Source organism: Sus scrofa, chromosome 10, assembly GCF_054392235.1.
Source record: "Sus scrofa isolate SSC_HxYL_T2T_F1_AM1 chromosome 10, Sscrofa_HxYL_maternal_Yorkshire_Landrace_v2.0, whole genome shotgun sequence".
NCBI lineage: Eukaryota > Metazoa > Chordata > Mammalia > Artiodactyla > Suidae > Sus > Sus scrofa.
The window spans coordinates 19,849,848-19,875,990 of record NC_139392.1 but is presented as its reverse complement, the minus strand read 5'-3'; the positions used below and the strand labels follow the sequence as shown (position 1 = coordinate 19,875,990).

Here is a 26,143-nt window from a genome sequence, read left to right as displayed (position 1 = left end):
CATGACATTTTCCACAGAATTAGAAAAAATAAGCCTAAAATTTGCAGTTCCTAAATTTGAAACTATAAGAGACCCCAGAATGTCAAACCAATCTTGAGAAAAAAGAACAAACCTAGAGATACCACACTCCCTGACTTCAGACTAAACATTTTCTCACACCATATACAAAAATAAACTCAAAATGTATTAAAGACCTACCTGTAAGACCAAAAACCATAAAACTCCTAGAAAAGAACATAGAATTCTCTTTGACATGAATTGTAGCAATATTTTTGGTATCTTATCTCCTAAGGCAAAAGAAACAAAAGCAAAAATAAACATATAGGACCTAAATAAACTTAAAAGCTTTTTGCACAGCAAAGGAAACCATCAACAAAATGAAAAGACAATTCATGGAATGGGAGAAAACATTTGCAAATTATATGACCAATAAGAGTTTAATATCCAAAATACATAAACAGCTCATACAATTAAATACCAAAAAACCCAAACAACCCAATTAAAAAATGGGCAGAAGACAACATATTTCTCTAAAGAAGACGTATAGATGGCCACATGAAAAGATGCTCAACATTGCTAATTATCAGGAAAATGCATATCAAAACCACAGTGAGATATCACCTCACACCTGTCAGAATGGCTATCATCAAAAAGTCTACAAATGACAAATATTGTCAAAAATATGGAAAAAAGGGAACCCTCATACACTTGGTGTGAATGTAAATTGGTTCAGCCACTGTGGAAAACAGTACAGAGATTCCTCAGAAGACGAAGAATAGAATCATCCTATGACCTAGCAATTCCGCTCCTGGATATATATCTGAAGAAAATGAGAGCATTAATTTAAAAAGACACATACACCCCAATATTCATAGTGGCATGACTTACAATAGCCAAGATACAGAAGCAACCTAAGTGTCCATCAACAGATGAATGGATAAAGAAGATATGACATATATATAGGTCATTAAAAAAAATAATGAAATTTTGCCCTTTGCAACAATGTAGATGGACCTAGAGGGTATCATGCTTAGTTCCTCTTCCTCCTCCTTTTTTTTCTCAACCCCAATGGAGTTATTGAGCAGATGCAGTTATATTCTTGCCTGGTCCCACATACAACCACCGGACTAAATGTAATATAGTTCATCAGCAACAAGACTGGTGGTGGGGCCAAAAACAGGTGACAAGTCTTCTTAAGGCTGACCTTGACTCCCTGCCCTAGGCTGACCAACTTAATATGAAAAAATGTGCAACATGTAAATATTTTAGGATTGTAGCCATCTGGATACACACTTAAAAGTAGTTGTGTTACCATTATTTTAATTGAAAGGAGTTATTTAAGAAGGCCAAATGTTGGAGTTCCTGTCGTGGCTTGGTGGTTAATGAATCCGACTAGGAACCATGAGGTTGCGGGTTCAATCCCTGGCCTCGCTCAATGGGTTAAGGATCCGGCGTTGCCGTGAGCTGTGGTGTAGGTCACAGACATGGCTCAGATCCCATGTTGCTGTGGCTGTGGCGTAGGCCGGCAACTACAGCTCCGATTAGACCCCTAGCCTGGGGACCTCCATATGCTGAGGGTGCGGCCCTAAAAGACAACAAACAAACAAACAAAGAAAGCCAAATATTGTTTTGTTCAAATGCCACAGTTATTTTCATTTAAGAGCCTTTCTTTCAAAGCCACTTCTCTTCACAACAGTAGTGCTCTGGCAGTGAATTAAGTGGTCTAGGGTCCGATGAAATTGTGGCTAACTTCTGGTCCCAATCTGGAATGTAAAACAAATTAATGATTTATTTTAAGACTACTAAATTTTAACACAGCGTCTTTTCAACAACAATTGTGGACAAGAACCAAATAACAGGATTTAAGGCAAAGGAATATATTTAAAAGACGTGGAAAGAAGGACAGTCAAGAGGTTATTTCTGAGGAGCTCCCATCGTGGCTCAGAGGTAATGAACCCGAATAGTATCCATGAGGATGCAAGTTGGATCTCTGGCCTCGCTCAGTGGGTCAAGGATCTGACACTGCCCTGAGCTGTGGTGTAGGTCGAAGACGCGGTGGCATCTGGTGTTGTTATGGCTGTGGTGTAGGCTGGTGACTACAACTCCAATTTGACCCTTAGCCTGGGAACTTCCATATGCTGTGGGTGTGGCCCTAAAAAGACCCCCCCCCAAAAAAAGTTCTTTCTGTGATTCAATCTCTGATTAAGAGGCGCATTATTGAATTATTCCGTAACGTAAATGAAATGTAATAAATCCCATACATCTGCATTTTGACATCCTAATTCTAGACCCACACCCCACCTCAAACCCTGCCTTATAAATAGGCTACATTGCAGTCACCTTTGTATCAAACTAGTTACCATCCCTAAATTCGAACCCATCGGAGTTCTGTCGTGTTTTATAATCCCTTGCGTAGACTCACCAACACTTCTGCTTAACTAAGGAGCTGGGTTGAAGACTGAAATCATTGTGTCTACACCTAATGAACCAGAGACCAGAGTGTTTCAATGACAGCACTGTAACCAAACTTTGTCATGTACCGTGTTATATATACCCTGCATTGGGTTTTTCTACTTAAACCATAAACCCTGATATTCACAGTAATCCTCAGAGACCCACTGGTATTATCCCCCCTCAAAGAGATTAACTTGCTCAAGGTTTCAGCACTTGTGGGAGGAGGAACCCACATCTGAGCCTGGATCACCAGGCCACTAAAATCCCTCATCTTTTCACCATTCTTGCCCCCTTCCACAGCGTTTAAAGAAACAAACATTTCTTGATATGAAGAATGCGCAACATTTCATTTACCCAGGGAATACGATTAGAAATGTCATCTCTGGGTGTTCCTGTTGTGGCGCAGGGGAAATGAATCCAACTAGGAACCATGAGGTTTCGGGTTTGATCCCTGGCCTTGCTCAGTGGGTTAAGGATGCGGTGTTGCCGTGAGCTGTCGTGTAGGTCGCAGACGCAGCTCAGATCTGGCATTGCTGGGGCTGTGGCACTGGCCAGCAGCTGCAGCTCCTATTTGACCCCTAGCCCGGGAACTTCTATATGCCGCGAGTGCGGCCCTAATTAGACAAAAAAAAAAAAAAAAGAAATGTCATTTCTGGGATTTCCCATTGTGGTGCAGTGGAAACAAATCTGACTAGCATCCTTGAGGGTTTGGGTCCAATCCCTGGCCTTGCTCAGTGGTTTTAATGATCCAGCATTGCTATGAGCTGTGGTGTAGGTCACAAATTCGGCTTGGATCTGGCGTTGTTGTGACTGTGGTGTAGGCTGGCAGCTGTAGCTCTGATTCAGCCCCTAGCCTGGGAAATTCTATATGCCCCCGGTGCAGCCCCCCAAAGAGCAAACAAAACAAAACAAAAAACCCCAAAAAACTCAGTTAAAAGTCTCAGTCTTTTGCCTGTCTGATAGTTGTCTATAAAACAATTGCCACCTAAGTGTCTTTCGAAATCCATCTAACTGTGCTGCCTTCCCTCATTGGTTGCCTAAAGCACTGGTTCCTAATTAAGCTGCACAATGGAATTACCTGTGGAGTTTTACAAATTATTGATGCCCGGGATCGCCTCCCTCCTATCGGGAGATTCTAACGTGATTGGCGATGGGTATATGCTGGGCATCTGAATTTTTAAGTGATGCAGCAGGAGGTGAAGAACCATCAGCCTAACCATGGCAGTTGCCTCCTGACCCTCCACAGCCAATCTTTGCCCCACTGTCCTCCCCACCCTGTGTCACCGAGCTAGTGCCCTGTGGGGCTCCCGGGCACACAAGCCTTTCCCTGTCCTCCATTGCTTGTTTTTAGGGAATAAGCCTCAGCCTCCATGCCCTTCCCTGAGTTTCCAAAGGGCAGTTGCTCATCAGGGAAGGGAGGGGATGCGGAGACCTGGGAGGAGCCGTCAAGACACAATAGCGCAGCCTTGAAGCAGCGTTCTGGTTCCTCCTTAAGGAATATACAGAACAATGTCTTTGAGCCTTTCTGCAGAACTGAAGCCCCCAGCAAATGGAAGAACCACTTGATGAAGGATTTTTCATTTCAGGAAGGAGGACCACCAGAACCAGTCCTGGGGCCACTAAACACCAACTTTGAAAGACAATGCAAGCTTGCCTCTACCCAGATCCTTGTCTGCAGCCCTAGGTCCACTCCCCAAACTATAAAACTACCTCCTAACCCCTTCCAAAGGGGGCACAATCTTTAAGGTATTAGCCTGGCAAAGCTATCTTTTTCTTCTTCACCCAAAACTCTGTCTCCGCATTTCTATTCAGCAGTGGCAGACAGAGGCCAAGTTTCAGCAACACCTACCCCCCTTTTTGTCTCCACAGTTAGAGTGATCTTTTCAAAATACAATTTTAAGTATATCATCTCCACCCTCCTCAAAACTTTTCAGTAGTTTCCCATTAATCTCAGGCCAGAAGCTCCAAACCCCAAAATGGCCCGTAAAGCCCACCTTGTTTGGATCTTGCCATCGCTTTAGCCACATCTTGCTCCCCCCATCTTGATTTCTGGGCTCCAACACACTCATTTTTTTAATGTCTTCAAACATGTCATGATCCTACCCCAGTGCCTTTGCACATGCACTACTCTGTGTATTCCTAGCCTAGTTAACCTTTGGCTCATCTTTCAGTTCTCAGCTCATCATTTCCCTATGTTCCTATAGCACCATATAAACAGTGCTTCATGAAACTTATGACAGGTGAAATTTTCTGCTTTTATACTTATTTCTATGCTGGTTTTCCACCGATGCTCCTTAAATGTAGAAACTTTGTGTCTATTTCTGCTTCACACAATGTTGTTGAAATCTTGCACACTGACTCCTCTCAAATTAGTCACTGAAGGAATATGAATGAATGAAAATGGGCTTGACAGCAAATCCATCACCAAGTTTAATTGATGTCAGCTCCAAAATAACTCTGGAACCCATTTATTCCTTTTCATCTTCTCTGCTGGCCCAAGCCACCGTTATCGCTGTCCTCAACTGCTAAAGAGTTTCCTCACTGGTCTGCACACCCCTCCCTCTCATTCCTCTCCAGACAGTGTCTTAACAGCAGCCAGACTGATCTTTTTAAAATACAAATAATATGCTACTCCTCTGTTCAGAATTCTTCCAAGTCTTTTTTTTTTTTTTTTTTTTTTTTTTTTTGCTCTTTTACGGCCACACCCGCAGCATATGGAGGTTCCCAAGCTAGGGGTTGAATCAGAGCCGCAGCTGCCAGCTTACACCACACCTGCAGCAATGCCAGATCCAAGCCGCATCTGCGACCTACACCACAGCTCAGGGCAGCGCCGGATCCTTAACCCACTGAGCGAGGCCAGGGACCCAACCTGCGACCTCATGGATACTAGTCAGATTCTTAATCCACTGAGCCACAACGGAACTCCCAAGTCTTTCCATTGTTCTTAGAACAGAATCCAAACCACTTAGCACTCTCACCATACTGAGACCATGCTGCACTGGCCTCCTTTCTGTTCCTCAAACATGCCAAGCCCTTTCCAGCGTTTAGGCTTTAGCCCCTTCCTGTTTCTTTTTCCTGAAATGCTCTTCAGATGATTCATTCTTTTTTTCCAGGGCTCAGCTCAAATTATGTAGAGGTTTCCATGGCTGCCCTATTCGAAGTCACCTCCTTTGGCGACACTCATCACTCTGTTTACCTCCCTCTAAACTTTTCCTCCTGCACCCAGACACACACACACCCTTATCCTGGCACCGTGACTGGTCCCAGACACGCCCCCTGATAGGAAAAGCCCAGGGAAGATACTTAACCTGTGACCTGGGCAAGGACGAGCTCAGGGAGTAAGAGCTCCCAGTCTGACTTACCAGTCTTGTAAAACGGCAGAGAATAGTCTCTTTGGTAAGTAGTTTCTTTATGCCACGGTTCGGCAGGCTTCGCATGTCTTCGAGAACAAATATATTGAATGAGAGTTTGTTGGTCTAATTGAGGCCGATATTGATTTTTGCTCTTGGGCAGAATCTCCAAGTCTATCAGAGGTCTACATAAAAATAGAAATAGGGAGTTCTCATCGTGGTGCAGCGGAAACGCATCCAACAAGGAACCATGAGGTTGCGGGTTCGATCCCTGGCCGCGCTCAGTGGGTTAAGGATCCAGAGTTGTTGTGAGCTGGGGTGTAGGTGGCAGGCATGGCTCAGATCTGGCGTGGCTGTAGCTGCGGCTGTGGCCGGCAGCTGTAGCTCCGAAATGACCCATAGCCCGGGAACCTCCATATGCCACAGGTGTGGCCCTAAAAAAAAAAAAAAGAAAGAAAGAAAATAGAAATCACTTGCTGAATACCCACCCGGTAGAAGAGAAGCATTCGGTTTTCTCATCAGCTGGAATCTATTCCCTAGATGTAGCCAGAAGGCTACGGAGAGAGTATGGGCAAGACTCCATACCTCCAAGGCTACAGCCTGGTGAAGCTGGCAGCTGATGGCTCAGGGATTCCAGACCCCTGGTTCCTCCCTTTAAGGTCCCTCCCCCTTCCCGATCACACGTCACAGAAGGTGTCCTCCATCGAAACTTCCCCTGGACCTGCTCTTGCACGGCCATGTCCCATCCTCCAGATCTTCCCAACGCCCTTTTGCAGTGTAATTTTTCTATGGATGTTTGATTCCCTTAGAGAACCAATACTTCATTTTAGCCAAACGAATCACTGCGGTATGCATTGGTGTTTGATGAACCTGAAATCAATTATAACCTTTTTTATACCTCCACGCAAATGAGTCCTCTCTGAAAATAAACGTAAAGACTCAAAATACCATGGTGAAATATCTGCATACACCTGTGGGGGTGTACACTTTGGTAATAAGTATTCATACCTTTAAAATGTATATATTTTGTCCTAGAAATCCCAGAGATTAGGAAGAGCAACAAAGACTTAGCTCTAAGAATGCTTGTCAAAGTATTTTTATAATAATAAAAAAATGGAAACAACCGCCATGTGAAAAAAAAGGAATTATTTAGACGATGATATAGACATATACAAAAATACAATGCCATCATTAAAAGCAGTGCTGTAGGAGTTCCGTCGTGGCGCAGTGGTTAACGAATCCGACCAGGAACCATGAGGTTGCGGGTTCGGTCCCCGCCCTTGCTCAGTAGGTTAACGATCCGGCGTTGCCGTGAGCTGTGGTGTAGGTTGCAGATGCGCCTCGGATCCCTCGTTGCTATGGCTCTGGCGTAGGCCGGTGGCTACAGCTCCAATTTGACCCCTAGCCTGGGAACCTCCATATGCCGCGGGAGCGGCCCAAGAAATGGCAAAAAGACAAAAAAAAAAAAAAAAAAAAGCAATGCTGTAAAATTATAATTTTTCACAATATGTTATTATTATTATTTTGCTTTTTAGAGCTGCACCCGTGGCACATGGAAGTTCCCAGGCTAGGGACTGAATCGTAGCTGCAGCTGCCAGCCTATGTCACAGCCACAGCAACGAAGGATCTGAGCTGCGTCTGCGACCTACACCACAGCTCACAGCAACGGCAGATCCTTACCCACGGAGCGAGGCCAAAGATCAAACCTGCATCCTCACGGATACTAGTCAGATTTCTTTCCACTGAGCCGTAACAGGAACTCCTATTATTATATTTAAAGAAAGAGTCCAATTGAATTACATACTTTAAATAAATGTTGTGTTAACGTAAATTATCTCAATAAAGCTATTATATAGAGTTCTTTCTTGAGAAAGAAGAACGGAATTGGAGGAATCAGGGTCCCATGGACTTGGAGAACAGACTTGTGGTTGCCAAGAGGAAGGAGGAAGAGAATGGGATGGACTGGGCGTTTGGGGTTAGTAGATCTAAACTGTTGTACTTGGAGTGGATAAGCAATGGGATCCTGCTGTAGAGCCCAGGGAACTCTATCTCGTCACTTGTGGTGGGACATGGTGGAGGATAATGTGAGAAACAGAATGTATCTATATGTATGACTGGGTCGCTCTCCTGTACAGCAGAAATTGACAGAACATTGTAAATCAGCTATAATAAGGAAAAAAACTTAAATAAAAAAGAACTACCAGCAATCCCACTCCAGGACATATGTTCAGACAAAGCTATAATTAAAAAAGACACATGCACCCCTATGTTCTTAGCAACACTATTTGCAATAGCAAAGTCATGGAAATAAACTAAATGTCCATCAAGCGATCAATGCATAAAGAAGATGTGGTATATACACACACACACACACAATAGGATATTACTTGGCCATTAAAAAAAAAAAGGAAGAATGCCATTTACAGCGACATGAATGGACCTAAGATAGATCGTATTAAAGGAAGTCAGACAAAAACAAACATCATATGATGCCACTTACATGTAAAATTTAAAAAAAGACACAAATGAGTTTATTTACAACATGGAGACAGATTCACAGACCTAGAAGACAAATCTATGGTTACCAAAGGGGAAAAGGGGGTAGGGCTAAATTGGGAGTTTGGGATGAACAGATACACACTACTGTATATAAACAGACAAACAACAAGGACCTGCTCTATATAGCACAGGGAACTATATTCAATATCTTATCATAATTTATAAGAGAAAAGAAGCTGAAAAAGAATATGTATGTATATCTGTGTATATCTGAATTACTTTGTTCTGTGCCTGAACCTGAACTAACACAACATTGCAAATCAACTCTACTTCTCACCTTAGAGATCTCTTCACACTATAAGCATAGTGGAGTCTTGCGAGCTGCCCAGGGTAATAGCCATGGAGGTCCTTTCCTTGATGAGCAATGAATATACTAGTGGGAAAAGTAAAATAAAGAAAAAAGCAATTATTATGACTCAGTTTTTACAGAAGAATACCAGCTGTGGTATAATAAAAAAAAATATATTCAGTCGTGTGTGTGTGTGTGTGTGTGTTTAGGGCTGAACCCATGGCACATGGAAGTTCCCAGGCTAGGGGTCGAATCAGAGCCATAGCCATCAGTCTACACCACAGCCACAGGAGGGTGGGATCCAAGCCAAGTCTGAGACCTACACCACAGCTCATGGCAACACTGGATCCTTTAACCCACTGAGCAAAGCCAGGGATCAAACCCACATCCGCATGGATCCTAGTCATGTTCATTACCGCTGAGCCATGATGGGACCACCAATATATTCAGTCTTTATCCCCAGTTCCTGGCACAAAGATCCTAAAACCCTTGGAATATTGTGATAGGGGTGTCTTTTTTCTTTTTCTTCTTTTTTTCTTTTTAGGGCCACACCTGTGGGATATGGAAATTCTCAGCTAGGGGTCAGATCGGAGCTGCAGCAGCCAGACTACATCACAGGCATAGCAATGCAGGATCTGAGTTGCATCTCTGAACTACACCACAGCTCGCAGCAACGCCACATCCCTGACCCACTGAATGAGGCCAGGGACCAAACCTGCATCCTCATGGATACTAGTCAGGCTTGTAACCCACTGAGCCACAATGGGAACTCCCAGGAATGTCTTTTATTATCCACTTTTTAGGATTTAATTTCCAGGATTCATAAAGAATTATTTGATATGTGAGGTATTAGGTTAAAAATCAGAAAAAAGAAAAAAAATAGATATGACCAGTGAGGCAGATGTTGATCACTGTTGAAAGCTCAAAATGGGTATATGGGGATTTCTTATACTACCATTGTTGTTTTTGTTTTTGGTTTTTAGGGCCACACCTGCGGCATATGAAGTTTCCCAGGCTAGGGGTCCAATCGGAGCTACAGCTGCTGGCCTACACCACAGCCACAGCAATGCCAGATCAAGCCACATCTGCAACCTACACCACAGCCACAGCAACGCAGGATCCTTAACCCACTGAGCAAGGCCAGGGATCCAACCCACAGCCTCATGGTTCTAGTTGGATTCATTTCTGCTGCGCCACAACAGGAACTACAACCTTTGATATTTTTACAAACTTTCACAATTAAAAAAAAAACCTTTGATAAGCAAGTATATCGGGGCTAAAAATGAAGAAACACTGTGAAGATCAAAGCACAAGGTGCTTCTAAGCCTGGAGGAGGGACTCTAGCCCTGCCTGGGAGGGCTGGCTTGTGACCAAGTCTTTCCGAGCAGGAGTGAATGAGGTGGAGAGTAGGGGGAAGTCTTCTGAGAAGGTGAGCTGGGTGTGTACGGCTGAGACACGGCTGTGTCCGCGTGCTGGAGAGGGCTGGTGGTGCCCAGACCTTACGGTTTGAAATACGTCTCCTTTTACAATTAATTACTTCCCTCTTAGATTGCAGATAGAGCATTATATGGGTGTTTTAAAATTATATATAGTTGGATTACGTTATTTACAGATTTTATTTCAGGGGAGTAATAGAGACATGACAAAACATGTTATAAACAAAAACAAACAAGGAAAAAAGGAGCTCCCGTTGTGGCTCAGCAGGTTGCATACTGGACTAGTATCCATGAGGATGCAGGTTTGATCCCTGGCCTCACTCAGTGGGTTAAGGATCTGGCATTGCCGAGAGCTGAGTATAGGTCGCAGACGCGGCTCAGATCTGGCGTTGCTGTGGCTGTGGTGTAGGCCAGCAGCTGCATCTCTGATTCGACTACTAGCCTGGGAACTTCCATGTGCTGCGGGTGTGGCCCTAAAAAGCAAATAAATAAAATGTATACATGTAAATGTAACTTGGTCCTCATGCTGTACAGCAGGAAAAAACAAACAAACAAATAAATAAATAAAATAAACAAAAGGAGCGTGTCATTTGAAAGGTTGAGAACCACTGATATAGGTAATAGGAGTTTTTTTTTTTTTTTTTTTAAGGTCTGTATCTATAGCATATGGAAGTTGCCAGGCGAGGGGTCGAATCAGAGCTGCAGCTGCCAGCATACACCACAGCCACAGCACCACCAGATCTGAGCCTCGTCTGCGACCGACACCACAGCTCACGGCAATGCTGGATCCTTAACCCGCTGAGCAAGGCCAGGCATTGAACCCGCATCCTCATGGTTCCTAGTCAGAGTCATCACTGCCGAGCCCCAACAGGAACTCCGGTAATAAGAGATCTTTGTAGCATTTTTAAAATGAGCCATGATGTAATGTAATTTTGGGGAAAGATGGGGCTGGCAGCCGTGTGGAGAGCAAATCTGAGGACAAATCTCGAAGGAGAAAACCTGCTTAGGAGGCAATCGTAGTAACGTGTGTGGGATGGAGGGATTTTCTGAGCTTCCTGGTGGTGATGCGGCTGGAGACTGAGAGCACTATTAGGAGATGGGGCGGGGGTGCAAGAAGGAGGGTCCGAGACAAGGCTGAGGCTTGAGGTTTTGGGAAGAAAGTTGCCGTTCCCCTGCCGAAAGCAGGGCACACACATCCTTCCACAGATTCTGAGCGCTCGGTAGGTGTCAGAAGAATTCAAGAGTCAGTGGAAAGTAGTACTTAATCTGGCACGAAGTTGTTCTCCAAATAAGTGCTGGATGGTGAATGGAAACTTAAACTATGCCTCCAGTCCAACCAGTGTTTTTTGTTTTTTGTGGTTTTTTTTTTGTCTTTTTAGGGTTGCACCTGCAGCATATGGAGGTTCCCAGGCTAGGGGTCGAATTGGAGCTACAGCCGCCAGCCTACGCCACAGCCACAGCAATACCAGATCTGAACTTCATCTGTGACCTACACCACAGCTCATGGCAACACTGGATCCCTAAGCCATTGAGCGAGGCCAGGGATCGAACTCGTGTCCTCATGGATACTAGTCAGGTCCATGACCACTGAGCCACACGGGAAATCTCCAGTGTTTGTTGAGTGTGCATAATGTATCCGGACATGGCTGGCTTCTGCAGATACAACGGTGTCCTCATCCTGCTCTTTAGGTGCTGAAATTGTGGGAGGGACGTCTAAGGTCGGGCGGGTAAATGGGAGCTGGATCCAGTTGAGGGGAATCACAAAAGCCCAGACAGGGCCTGAGCTGGGATGGGGGGCGGGGGTGGGAAGGGGCCAGTGGGGACTTTTCTGTCTAGCTCGTCGGAAAGGGAGCGCTGTAAGCAGGGCGGGTCTGTCTGGATAGGCAAACAGGACCTCAGGGAGCTCTGCTTTGCAGAAAAACCACAGGCTGTCTGGGCCTGCCCAGCAGCTTGGATAAAATGACCAAGCCTGAGTGGTAAATAACAGCAGGGGAGCTAAGTCATAAGAAGAAAGAGGAACTGGCCCAATAATAGGGACCGAATGACTTTTCTGAGTATGGGAGGGGGAGACACAGCTTGCAGAGGGGCCCGGCTGGTTTCTGAGCGTTACCTTGGGAAGATTTACCCTCCGGCCATGGTGTATGTTGTCAGGCAGCCGGCGGGATCCGAGCCGTGTCTGTGACCTATACCACAGCTCACGGCAACGCCGGATCCTTTAACCCACAGGGCGAGGCCAGGGATTGAACCCGCAACCTCATGGTTCCTAGTTGGATTCATTTCCGCTGCACCACAATGGGAACTCCTCCCTCCAGCTCTTTGGGTGGACTTTCCAAGCTCCCCCACCTGGCCTTCACCTCAAACAGGACAGAGGTCCCAGTGAAAAGATGAAATTGTCAGTTGTTTGGAAGACCATTTGCAAGGCCTAGCCTGGCGTGTATGCCCAGAGGCTGCTCAGGTCCTGGCCTCTCCAGCCGGGGGTTGGGTGTGGGGTGAAACCGCGAGTAGGAGGAGAGCAGGGCTGGCCTCCGGCGGGGCCCTGGACTCTGCCCAGACCCATCTGCTGGCCTTGGCTCCCAGCGTCTTGAGTCAGCTGTACAAGGGCCTTTCCTTTCCTTTGGCTTCGAGCAGGAGTCCAGGTGTGTCTGATTCAGCAGGGCGGTGTTTACCAGTCCCTGACAGCCTGGCTCTTTGAGGTGGCAGGTTCAGTCCAGACCAGAGCAAACCTGTCCCCTGGGGCAGGATCCAGTCTCAGCTGCAGGCACAGGGGAGGTCACGAGCTTTCATCCCTCAGGAGGCGAAGAACTTGTGCACTGAAAGCTACAAGACATTGATGAGGAGTTCCCCTCGTGGCTCGGGGGTAATGAACCTGACTCGTATCCATGAGGACTCAGGTTCAATCCCTGGCCCTGCTCAGTGGGTTGAGGATCCGGCGTTGCCATGAGCCACGGTGTAGGCCGGAACCGGCAGCTCTGATTCCACCTCTAGCCTGGGAACTTCCATATGCTGTGGGTGCAGTCCTAAAAAAACTTGAAGAAAACAAACAAATGGAGAGAAAGTCCATGCTCACAGGTTGGAAGCATTAGCCTGGCAAACATTTCCATGCTATCAAAGCAATCTACCGGTTCAAAGCAAATCCCTATCAACATCTCAATGGCACTTTTCACAGAATCAGAACAAATCATTCTGAAATGAGTATGGCATCACAAAAGGCTGGGATGAAGCTGCCCTGTCTGGGTTGGACCGCAGGCATTACAGTGCATCTTTTGCAGAGATGACCTCGGCTCCTCCTTGCAGTCGCCTTCCCAGGTAAGCGTTACGAGCACCCCCATTACAGAAGAGGAGACTGAGGCTCAGAGAGGTTAAGTGGGTTTTCTAAATGGAAATGCCGGAGGCAGGAAAGCCAGTTCTCTGAACGCCACGTCACAGCCAGAGTCACCTCTGTGTCTGTGCCCTGACTTCCTGCGGACGAGATCAGTGTTATTTTTGGCTGAACTCTGTGATGCTCCCACTTGTGGGCAGACGGGAAATCGTTTTCTGGTACCAAAGGAAGAGGAAGAGAAGCAGACGTGGCATTGTAACCCGAGGCTGCTTTTAGTTCAATAATATAAGTGCATTGGAAGTTCTTGTTGTGGCTCAGCGGTAGTGACCATGATGAGTATCTGTGAGGCTGCAGGTTCGATCCCTGGCCCCGCTCAGTGGGTTAAGCATCCGGTGTTGCCATGAGCTGTGGTGTAGGTCACAGACGAGGCTCGGGACTGGCGTTGCTGTGGCTGCGGCATAGGCTGGTAGATCCAGCTCCGATTGGACCCCCTAGCCTGGGAACCTCCATATGCCGTGGGTGCGGCCCTAAAAAGCAAAAAGAAAAGAAAGTGTATTGCAGGCTCTGAAGTGTGTGCAGTGTGCTAGGTGCTAGGGAGGGATACAGGGATGAGAAATACCATCTTTCCATGCAAGAGTTTATAATCAGATAAGAAAAACCATCCTCAGGCAACTAAACATGTACAATGCAGAACATGCTGCTCCAGCCAGGAGACAGTGGCTCCTGGGGAATACAGAGCTCCCAAAGGACACGGGCTAATAAATACAGAAGCTGGGAAGCCACCCTCCCCATGCTCTCATCTCCCAGACATTACTGGCTCCATAAGTCTCCTTAAGGAAGAGGGAAGTTCAGTTTCCTCATCAGCCAAGTGGGGGTGATGACATCTCCATTAGTTGCATGAGAGTCCACAGGACACGCGCAAATGTCCTTGGTCACTAAAGCAGCCCATCTGCATTACGTGTGGCTCTCATTCAAGGCACGGTGATCTGACCCCCACAGCTGCCTCTTGATCCCTCAGAAACTGTTTCGACTGATACACATTTTGAAAGTTTTTATTTATTTTGCTTATTAGGGCTGCACCTGCAGCACATGAAAGTTCCCAGGCCAGGGGTCAAATGGGAGCTGCAACTGCTGCCCTACACCACAGCCGCAGCAACACCAGATCTGAACCGCATCTGTGATCTATACCACAGCTCATGGCAATGCTGGATCCTTAGCCCACTGAGTGAGGCCAGGGATCGAACCTTCATGGTTATTAGTCGGATTCGTTACCACTGAGCCACAACGGAACTCCCTCAGTTGATATTTTTAAAATCCATTTATGTCTGACACAAATTCCTTATCTTTTGTCTTCCACACCACACTGAGTTTAATCCAGCTGAAATGATCTTTTCAGGAGCATTCTGGCCTCCACAAAACAAATCATACGCAGCCCTGCCCTGAGCAACAGGGGTGATATCATTTGCATCTAATATAATTCTTTTTTTCTTTTTTGGGGGGCACACTTACAGCTGGTGGAAGTTCCCAGGCCAAGGATCAATCCAGCACCACAGCTATAAAAAGAGTCACAGCAGTGAGAATGGCTGGTCCTTAACCCACTGAGCCACCAGGGAACTCCCGGTATAATTCTTACTATGAGAATTTTGTGTGGCCACTGCTACTTGTGAACCACGAAATATTTAATGTTATTAGGTGTTCCTACTGGTTTGTAATTCAGTGTTCTCTCCGGCACCGCCCTCACCCTGGGTTTTTAGGATGGCATGTATGGATGAAGTGTAAAAGGTTAGCAGAGAGGCAGAGGGCAGGCCTTCTGCAGGAACTGTCAGTCCCCAGGAGGCCAAACCACAAGCACATGACAGAATGAGTTTTTCTCTTTGATTCATTCATTTTCCTTTTTTACACATGACAGAATGAATTTTTTTCATGGATCCATCCATTTTCATTTTTTTTTACAAGTGCTCGCAGAGGGCCCACCCTGCAGGGAGGTCTGCTTGGCAGAGTGGCCTACAGTGGTGAGTTGTGGAGAGACAATGCCCAGAAATGTCAAGGGCAGTGACCAAGGGCACAGACATCAACACTGACCACTGGGTTCAAATCCCACCTCTGCCCGTTTACTACTGTGGGATCTTGGGACAGTCACTTAACCACTCTGCGCCTCAGGGTCCTCCAGTTGTGGTGAAGATTAAATGAGTGACTAAGCACCTAGCACAGCGATCGTCAGTGTTAACAGTAAGAGCTGCATAAGTGTTAGCTGTTACTCCAGTGGGTGAGGCTGGACAGGAAATAAAGAAACACAGGAAATAACTGGACGCGGAGTGGGGGTGAAGCCACAAAGGAAACCAAAAAGGCTGAGAGAGAGAGGTGGAGGTGGGAGGGGAGCCTAAGACCCCCTCCAGCCCGGGTGGTCAGGCCAGTCCCATCTTCTGCTCTCTGCGCGCTCACAGAGCTGAGACCTGCTGGGTGAGAGGGGGCTGGTTAAGCAGAGGGTGGGGAAGGCAGGGACACGGGGAGAAGGGACCATGTCCAAAAGCCGCAAGGCATCAAAGAGGGCGGCCTATGGAAGAAGCAGGAGAAAGACCACGGGGGGGCTGGAGGGAGGAGGAGCTTGGAGAGACAGATGGGCAGGGCCAGTTCACGCAGGACTTTGCAGGCCGGGGCACAGGGTTTAGATTTGGGGTGAAAATGCAGTGACAAAGGGTTTTAGGCCGCAGGGGGCTTTGATCCTATTTGTTTCATGGCCCCTCCCTGGCGATGGAGGGTCGGAGGACCAGAGTGGCGGTGGTTGTGGTGAACAGAAGAGAGGCAGTGGTGGTTTGGACCCAGTGGCGGCGGTGGAGACGGAGACACACATTCCGAGGGAAGACAGATCCTGGAGGCAGAGCTGAGGGACCTGCTGATGGACTGGGCCCACTCTTGCTGCAAGGCAGGAAAGGCACCAAGTGGACCAGGAGCTGCCCCACAGGGAGGACTCAGGTGGCGGGTGGGGGCCCCCGGATGCTTCCTCGGGGGCGCCGATGGATGCGCTCAGGAGGACTGAGCCCAGCTGGCCTGCCTACATCAGTGGCCAGGACCTGGGGCTCCTGGGGGCTGGCTTAGGCCAGGCCCAGGGACTCTGACTTGGTTCTATTCAGCATCCAGTAGTGGCTGCGAGGGGAGGTTTGTTTCCATTGCCCCCAGGAGATGAGAACACAGTTAAACAGACATTTAGAAATTTCCAGGCTAGGGGTCGAATGGGAGCTACAGGCCAGCAGCTGCAGCTCCCATTTGACCCCTAGCCTGCGAACTTCCATATGGGGCAGATGTGGCCCTAAAAAGAAAAAAAGAAAAAAAAAAAAGAAAAAAAGAAAAACCATGATGCATTGTCCCAACGCTGCCTGCCAGTAGAACAGGTCAAAGCAGCAGGAAACTGCCTCTGTCTCATTTTCACCTAACAAATCTCACTCAGTGACACCCGACTGGAGGGTCCTAATTCGTATCCAGAGCTCTGGCTGGGAGGGAATGCGGAAGGGGCATTGGGGACAAAGAAGACTCTATGCCCAACTTGCACAGCACTTTTTACTTTTTAAATTTTACCTTTTATTTTATTTTATTTTACTGTATTTTATTTTATTTGCCATTTCTAGGGCCACTCCCGCAGCATATGGAGGTTCCCAGGCTAGGGGTCTAATCAGAGCTGTAGCCACCTGCCTAGGCCAGAGCCACAGCAGCATCAGTTCTGAGCCACGCCTGCGACCTACACCACAGCTCACGGCAACGCAGGATCCCTAACCCACTGAGCAAGGCCAGGGATCAAACCCGCATCCTCATGGTTCCTAGTCGGATTCGTTACCACTGAGCCATGACGGGAACTCCACTTTTTTAATTTTTAAAATTACTTTTTATTTATTTGCTTTCTAGGGCCACACGCCCGGCATATGGAAGTTCCCAGGCTAGGGATCCAATCGGAGCTGTAGCTGCCAGCCTACACCACAGCCACAGCCACGCCAGATCCGAGCCTCATCTGTGACCTGTACCACAGCGCATGGTAACACCAGATCCTTAACCCACTGAGTGAGGCCTGGAATCGAACCTTCGTCCTCATGGATACTAGTCGGGTTTGTTTCCACCGAGCCACAAGGGAACTCTGGATTTTTTTTTACAACTTTCTCTAAACCCAAAGAAGCTCCACTAGGAGCTCTGGCAGCAGTGATGTCTCACTCAAGACCAACAGGGAGAGGCACTTCCAGTTCCCCAGGGGTTCGTCTGTCTGCCTTGCCACAGCTCTAGAGGCACCTGTCTCTGGAAGAACATTACCTGGGTGGGATCCCTGGGCGGCGGTCAATAAATTCTCGTAGCCGGATGGCAGTCATGATGGATAAAACTCTGAGAAAAAGAAAAAAATTAGAGTGAGGTTTCATATGCGAGCTTACATTTCCAAGCATGAACTATCTAGAACCACAGAGTCTGTCTTGAAAGTGGAAGGACCATCCACAGCTTCTGCTAGACTATTTAGGGGAGGAAATAGATGCTTAAAAAAGCAAAAAGAAATGGAAAGCATGAGTCAATACAGATACACATAAAAAGTGCTGGGTGTTACCATGAGCTGTGGTGCAGGTCGCAGATGAGGCTTGGATCCCGAGTTGCTGTGGCTGTGGTGTAGGCTGGCAGCTGCTGCTCTGATGCGACCCCTAGCCTGGGAACTTTCATGTGCCATGGGTGAGACCCTAAAAAGCAGAAAAAGCAAAAAAAAAAAAAAAAAAAAAATTCCCCATGAGGGCAGAGAGCTTGTCAGTTGCATTCACGGCTATAACTCCAGGGCCAAGGATAATACCTAGCATGCAGTGGACATTAAACACGTATTTATTGAATAACTAAATGTACTATAATTTATATGAAACCTAGTCCCCTAATGTTGGACATTTTGGTCATGCTGAACTGCTATGTGAATAGTTTTGATTCCCCTGAATTTATTTCTTAAGATTCATTCCTAGAAGGCAGTCAAAGTTAGGGCATCTTCATGGCGCTTCCTTAGCAGGATTTTAGCCACTTCTAGCAATTAATGTTGGCGCCTAAATCACTACAGTTAGACTCCTAGGCACAGAAATTAAACTTTCCTTTTTTAAAATTTTTTTAAAAAAAATTATAGTTGATTTACACTGTTCTGTCAATTTCTGCTGTACAGCAAAGGGACCCGGGTTTGCATATACATACATTCTTTTTTCTCACATTGTCCTCCATCATGTTCCATCACAAGTGATTAGATATCGCTCCCTGTGCTCTACAGCAGGATCTAAACTTTCCTAGTAGAATTTTTTACTATGCTGATGTTCAGAAAGTGAACTAAGGTTTAAATGAATACAAGATACACATTCCATAAACTTCCTCAAGGTTCATATTCAACACGCTGACTTCAGGAGCAAATATATAATTTTGCCGACTTTCTCAGCAACTGTTGTTATCATAGACTGTATCATGGATCAAATCAAAGTTTTATAAAATACAGTAACATCGTCAAAACCCTGATAAATTCCGCCCATTTATGGCAATATTTCTTAGCAAGTCATGAAGGAACTTTCTCAGCTAGAAAAGGACCATTCATAAAAACCTACTCCTAAAATCATATTTATGTATTTATTATTATTATTATTTGTCCTTTTAGGGCCACACCCGTGGCATATGGAGGTTCCCAGGCTAGGGGTCAAATTGGAGCTACTACAGCTGCTGGCCTACACCACACAGCTCATGGCAATGCCGGATTCTTAACCCACTGAGTGAGGCCAGGGATCGAACCTGAGTCCTCACAGATACAAATTCGGGTTCCATACCTCTGAGCCACAACGGGAACTCCCTACATTTCATTTGATTCAGTTCTCATAAGAGTCCTGAGAGTTGTTTGTTATTATCCTGAATTTATAGAAGATGTCAAATTACATATTTAAGGTCCTACAGCCAGTAAACAAACAAACAAACAAATCCAGATCTGGAGGTCCCGGGCAACTCAGCAGATTCAGGATGCAGTGTTGTCCCTGCTGTGGTGTAGGATTGATCCCCGGCCTGGGAACTTCTGTATGCTGTGGGTGCAGCCAGAAAAAAAAAAAAAAAAGAAAAAAAAGGAAAAATCCAGATCTGCCTGACTCCAAAGCCCATTCTCCTTCTCCTCTAGGGCTACTGATTCATTGATTCGCTCAGTACACACTTATTGATCAACTGCTTTGCTTGTCACTATACCAGGTACTAGGGAAGAAGCATTGAGCAAAAGGTTCTGCTCTCATGTTATTTATGTGACAGAAGAGAGGACATCGGATGTTAATATTAATCACAGAGTCTCTCCAGTCAGTGTAAACTTTTTTTTTTTTTTCCGTCTTTTTGCCTTTTCTAGGGCCGCTTCCGCGGCATATGGAGATTCCCAGGCTAGGGGTCAAATCGGAGCCGTAGCCAGCGGCCTATGCCAGAGCCACAGCAACATGGGATCCAAGTCGCGTCTGCAACCTACACCACCGCTCACGGCAACGCTGGATCCTTAACCCACTGAGCAAGGCCAGGGATCGAACCCACTGAACCTCATGGTTCCTAGTCAGATTCGTTAACCACTGTGCCACAAGGGGAACTCCTCCAGTCAGTGTAAACTTAAAGCTCAATAACTGCTAAAACAGAAACCTTTGACAGGTTAGCTTTCAGGCAGTTGAGGGGCTTTGTCCCTTCTCTTATCAGAATTCTAAAGGAAAAGATTCTAAGAACAGACAAAACCACACTTGCTTCAGAAACCCTGGACACGTTCCCTGATAAGAAATTTGTCAGATGCTCTTCGCTTGGAGAAGGGCTTTTGGATCTTTAGAAAATATTTTATTTTATTTTTTATTTTATTTTGCTTTTTAGGGCTGTACCTGTGGCATATGGAGTTTCCCAGGCTAGGGGTTGAATTGGAACTGTAGCCACTGGCCTATACCACAGCCACAGAAATGCTGGATCCGAGCCACATCTGTGACCTGCACCACAGCTCACGGCATCACTAGATCCTTCACCCACTGAGCGAGTCTGGGGATCGAACCTGTGTCTTCATGGATGCTAGTCAGATTTGTTTCTGCTGAGCCACGAAGGGAACACATAGAAAACAGTTTTAAAAACTGGCATCTAGAAGTTCCCACTGTGGATATTATCCACAAGGTTGTGGATTTGATCCCTGGCCTTGCTCAGAGGGTTAAAGATCTGGCTTTGCGGTGAGCTGTGGTGTAGGTCACAGAAGCAGTTCAGATCTGGTGTTACTGTGGCTGTGGTGTGGGCCGGCAGCTGCAGCTTCAATTAGACCCCTAGCCTGGGAACCTCCATAGGCCACAGGGGCAGCCCTAAAAAAAAAAGACCAAAAAAAAAAAAAAAAAGTTGGCATCTACTCTTAAGGTAGAAAAGAGTTAAAAATACTATTTGTGAAATCAAAGGTTGAGCCCTCCCAGTACAAATGTCAAGTGGAAACAGCAGCGATTACCTGGAAACTGTAATCAGCCTGCAAACCTCAATTAAATAACCAGCAAGTGAATATTAAGTAATCTGCCCCAAGAAGGGGCAGGGATGGGATCCTGGAGTCACTTATCTAGTAATTTTGTATTATGGTATCTAGTAATTGTATCTTGTCATGTTATTTCTCTAGTAATTTTTGGAAGAGTTAGACGAATCGTCAGGGAGTGGCCTTTAAACCAGTGTGTGAATGGCAGCATCATTTTCTAGATGAACCTGACAGCATCAGAATCTCGGGTGTCCCCTTTCCGTGGACGTCTGGCCTCTGTCCTCCTGGCCCTGGGGAAAGCCACACCCTAGTAATCTGACAGTGCACAGAAGGTGTGGGGTTATGGCTTTCTTAGAATTCCTTGAACCCGCCCTGGCTAGGTGGATGACAGCAGCCTTGCTGGCCGCAGGCTGCCTCTGTGGCTGGGGCGGTTGCTCCCAGCTGCCTTTGAGCAGGTGTGTCGTAAGAGGATTTTAGAAAATGGTTTTCGTAACCGAATTACTTTGACGGTCCCCACTGGCTTCTGTGTGCTCAGGAAGCCAGCCTCCCCGGGTCAGGCAGGTTGGTTACCCACTGGCTCCCTTCCCCTTCGGCACTCCTGCACCCACCCAACCCCACAATAATTCCATGAATCCTGCTGTTTAAATGCTTTCCCTTTCCTCCTTCTCTAGGCTAAATTCTACCCGTTTCTCATGGCCTCAGTCAAGTCCTTTACCATCTCCTACAAGGACTGAGTTCCATAGGGTCTGCTCTTTGTCCCCAAATTCCCAGAGCCCTTGATTAATTCTTTCTTTTTTTTTTTCTTTTAGGGCTGCACCTGCAGCATATGGAAGTTCCCGGGCTAGGGATCTCATCGGAGCCGTAGCCACCGGCCTACACCCCAGCCACAGCAATGCCAGATCTGAGCTGCGTCTGTGACCTACACCACAGCTCACAGCAACGCTGGATCCTTAACCCACTGAGTGAGGCCAGGGATCCAATCCTCAACCTCATGATTCCTTCGGATTCCTTTCCGCTGCGCCACGATGAGAACTCCTTCAGGCTATGTTCTTGTATCATAAAGAGCCAGACACCTTAACATAGGTACATCTTATTTCTAAGAAAAAATGTTGAGCTAAAACTATTCAAATAACTCAAAGCTGGAGTTCCTGTCGTGGTGCAGTGGTTAATGAATCCGACTAGGAACCATGAGGTTGCAGGTTTGATCCCTGGCCTCGCTCAGTGGGTTGGGGATCTGGTGTTGCCATGAGCTGTGGTGTGGGTTGCAGACATGGCTCGGATCCGGCGTTGCTGTGGCTCTGGCATAGGCCGGTGGCTGCATCTCTGATTGGACCCCTGGCCTGGGAACCTCCATGTGCCATGGGAAGTGGCCCTAGAAAAGACAAAAAAATAAATAAATGAAATAACTAAATAACCCAAAGTTGAGAGGTCTGAATATTCCCATTCCCAAAGAATGTGTGGCTTTACAAAATGGTTTGCCGCAAAATGTCTGTGAGGTCCTGCCTCTAGAGGGTTTGCTGCAAAACATCTGTAAGTTATGAGGTCCTATCTCTAGAACACCCGAAATGCAAGCAGCTATTTAGTGATGCAGTCACTAAGCGAGAGAAGAGAAAGAGGTGGCGGAAACCAGGTGGGAGGGGTACAGCGGGTAGCTGGTGTTACCTGCTTGGGCTGCTGTGGGTAGAGACGTCTTTGTTCTTAGAAGCAGCCCTCTGAGGACAGCGGTTAGGTGAGCTGCCTGCTGGTGTAGGAAATAACTGCAGAGGCTCCCTGCAGAGTTAGAGCCCTGGATCCTTTACATCATCCAGAGGGTATTGTGATGCACTGTGGGTTAGAAAGTTTTGCTGGCTAATGCCTTTCGGGTCTTGGGCTTGTAAAAAAGCAGAGATCCTTGGTCTCCATGAGAGCCCAGCTGTGCATGAAAAAAGCGATGAAGGAGTTCCCATTGTGGTGCAGCAGAAACAAATGCAACTGGGAACCATGAGGTTCCATCCCTGGCCTCGCTCAGTGGGTTAAGGATCTGGCGTTGCTGTGAGCTGTGGTGGAGGCTGCAGACATGGCTCGGATCCAGGGTTGCTGTGGCTGTGGTGTAGGCTGGCAGCTGTAGCTGCAATTCGACCTCTAGCCGAGGAACCTCCACATGCCACGAGTGCAGCCCTAAAAAGCAAGCAAACAAACAAACAAACAAACAAACAAACGAAAAAACCCATAGGACATAGCTATTGGGAAACAGAATAAGGCAGCCATTCTAACTGCTTCCTTCTTTCCTTCCTTTTTTGGGGGTGGGGGTGGTGGCGCATGGCAACACCAGATCCTTAACCCACAGAGTGAGGCCAGGGATCGAACCTGCAACCTCATGGACTCTATATCGGGTTCTTAACCTGCTGAACCACAACGGGAACTCCTCCACTGCTTTCTATTTACATGATGAAGACATTTTACTATTATATGAGGCTTCTGTAAAAATGCTTTTACCAGCTATATTTGTTTGATTGTTGCAACAAACCAAGAGATAGGGAAGTCTGCGAAGGAACCTCGAGTAATAGACTGTGTCGCCTGAGTCATAAAATCATATGCTTGTTATGGACTGAATACGTCATCTCAAAATGTGTACGTTCGAACCTTATTCCTCAAGGTGATGGAATTTAGAACTGGGGCCTTTGGGAGGTAATTAGGGTTAGATTAGGTCATGAGGGTGGGGGCCCTGTGATGGGTAAAATATCCCTGTAAGGAAACAAAGGGAAGAGCTCCTGTCGTGGCTCAGTGGGTTAAGAACCCGACTAGTATCCATGAGGATGAGGGTTTGATCCCTGGCCTTGCTCAGTGGGTTAAGGATCTGGTGTTGCCTTGAGCTGTGGTGTAGGTTGCAGACGTGGCTCAGATCCCGAGTTGCTGTGGCTGTGGGGTAGGCTGGCAGCTGCAGCTCCAATTTGACCTCTCACCTGGGAACCTCCATATGCCACAGGTGCTGCCCTAAAAAACAAAAAAGGCAAAAACCAAAAGAGACACATCAGCTAGCACCTTGATCTTGGACTGTCCAGCTTCCAGAACCATGAGAAATACATTTTTGCTGTTTATGCCACCCTGTCTGTGGCAGTCTGTCATGACAGCCCGAGCTGACTGAGACAATCCATCCTGTTCTCCTGCCTTCCAGCCATAACACTCTGCTTCCTGATTAATTTAGTCCTCGACAGCCCGTCACCAAGTCATAAATCTGAGCATCACCTAATCCTGCTCTCTGCTCCACTGCTAGTATCTTGCTCACGGAGTTCAGTTCTTTCTCTCACTGGTCTTATTGCTGCTCTCACCTCCCCCTTGACTGGGGTGCAAAGCCTCCCCAGTGCCCAGCCCCCCTCCTCCTTGGCTAATGCAACCCCAGTGTGGTTAGGGTTGCCAGAGGCCCGGCTCAGGGCATGATTCATGACTTGACTGCAGGCGATGGTGACTTTTCTGTCCTTCCTCACAGCTTGGAGTGGCCTTGGGATGTGGTCCGGCCAGTGGGACAAAACAGAGTCTGTTGGGGATGGGGTTTGCTGAGCAATTTTTCCTTACTGAGCAGGGAGGTGTGTTTTCCCACCCAGCCCTTCCCTGAACACATGTTTGGAGCCACTTTGAGGTCGACAAAGGCCAGGCAATCTCATGTGGTTCCTCCTGGATCTAGAATGCTTCTCCTGCTTGGTTTGCCTGCTAACTTCTATTCGTTCTTCTTTTTTTTTTTTTTTTTTCCTTTAACCACTGTACCTGAGGCATGTGGACGTTCCCAGGCTAGGGATCCAGTAGGAGCTACAGCTGCTGGCCTACACCACAGCCACAGCAACCCCAGATCTGAGCTGCATCTTCAACCTACACTGCTGCTCGTGGCAATGCCAGATCTTTAGCCCACTGAGCAAGGTCAGGGATTGAATCTGCATCCTTATGGACACCTGTTGGGTTCATTACTGCTGTGGCATGACAGAACGTCTTCCCCAGTGCTTTTTTTAATGGACTGCAGTTTGCAGGAGTTAAGGAAGTAAATGCTTTGCTGATGTCTTGGGCTCAAGTGTGCTGCTGTTCCTGGCTGTGTAGTGACAGGTGCATATGCTCGGTGGCATCAGTTGGACCTAGACGTCACTTGGCCATCTGGCCACTTAAACTCTGGATAAGATTGCTTCAAGCACATAATACCATGATATGAGTAAGTCCAAAGCCCTGTCAAGATTTCTGTGAATTTGGAGCTAGAGACATAGCAGGGGGTGGTTATGTTCTTATGCCACTTTTCACTTTAAATTTCAGTTTCTTCACAGCTTAACATCCTCAGGGAACACCATTTCCATCTAGAATTCCATACCCAAACTGTCATTCAAGCGTGAGAGGAGAATGACAATCATCTTCTGCTAAGCATGGTCTTAAGCCTTTGACTTCTTGTGCATCGTCTCTTAAGGAAATTTCTAGAGTACGAACTCTCCCCAAATCCAGACTATATCAAGAACGAAGAAGCCAGAGAATCCAGAAATGGAGTTGAAGAGAGGAGGGAGACAAAAGCAGGTCTCAGGATCATGGTGAAAAGTGATTCCGAGGCAACATCCCAGCAGCATGACTGGAGAGCAACCAGCAGAGCTGAGAGGAGGTGGGAGTTCAGGGTGGGGCGGGGGAGGTGAGCAGGGCGAGGGAGGGGGGAGTTGAAAGCGGCAGCAACACAGCAAAGCTCAGCAGAGATGACTGGGTGGTCTGAGCACATGGAGGGGAGACTGTTCTTCCATCAGCGACTGGAGACAACTAGTGAGCAAATGGCAACTGTAGCAATGACCAGCCCAAGGAAGGATGCTGAGACCTAGGTTGTCATAGCAACACAAGCAGTGAGAACTGGCTGACTAGGGAAGGGGACCACACTGGGCTCCTGTGCTGAGGAGGAGAACAGATGGGGAACAGATGATAGAGCTGGACAAACAGACTTTGACTTTGTGTATAGGGGGAGGGGTGAGGAACTCAATCATCTAAAACTGAAAAAATGAAAAAAAAATAGTAGAATAAGAATGATATTTAGAAACATAATACACCACAAAGTCTCCTGTAATAAGGTATAAGGTAAAAGAATATGGAAAGACATATATGTATAACTGAATCACTTTACTGTACACCAGAAACTAAAACAACATCGTCAATCAACCATACTTCAATAAAAAATAAAAAGTACTGAAAAGAATTCCAGTGTCTTCAATTTATGGGTGTGATTGGAGACGGCTCTTTGCCCCCCAATATCCACTGTATTCTTCCTCTTTA

At 46.7% G+C, this 26,143-nt stretch overlaps 1 protein-coding gene across 2 annotated transcripts; it reads right to left on the bottom strand.

Annotated features, from left to right (window-relative positions):
- Window positions 1-1,612: 1,612 nt before the first annotated feature.
- On the bottom strand, window positions 1,613-22,633 carry SPMIP3 (sperm microtubule inner protein 3). Of its 2 annotated transcripts, XM_084980671.1 has the most exons (5): window positions 22,547-22,633; window positions 17,701-17,769; window positions 8,641-8,736; window positions 5,817-5,989; window positions 1,613-1,763 (listed from the first exon to the last, which is right to left on the bottom strand). In XM_084980671.1, the coding sequence occupies exons 2-5, from the start codon at window positions 17,754-17,756 to the stop codon at window positions 1,672-1,674; spliced, it is 417 nt and encodes a 138-aa protein (XP_084836797.1). In that variant the 5' UTR covers window positions 17,757-17,769; window positions 22,547-22,633; the 3' UTR covers window positions 1,613-1,671. The 2 variants fall into 2 exon arrangements, with proteins under 2 accessions (XP_084836797.1, XP_020920121.2); XM_021064462.2 differs by lacking the exon at window positions 22,547-22,633 and having other exon boundaries at window positions 17,701-17,881.
- Window positions 22,634-26,143: the final 3,510 nt, after the last annotated feature.

Excerpts from the sequence above, each read along its gene's own strand:
- SPMIP3 (XM_021064462.2), bottom strand. The coding sequence starts at position 17,828 with ATGCTTGGAAATGTAAGCTCGCATATGAAACCTCACTCTAATTTTTTT. Across the intron at positions 8,737-17,700 it reads CGCCCAGGGATCCCACCCAG|TATATTCATTGCTCATCAAG; the intron begins GTAATGTTCTTC and ends TTTTCCCACTAG. Across the intron at positions 1,764-5,816 it reads TCTGCCGTTTTACAAGACTG|ATTGGGACCAGAAGTTAGCC; the intron begins GTAAGTCAGACT and ends TTTACATTCCAG.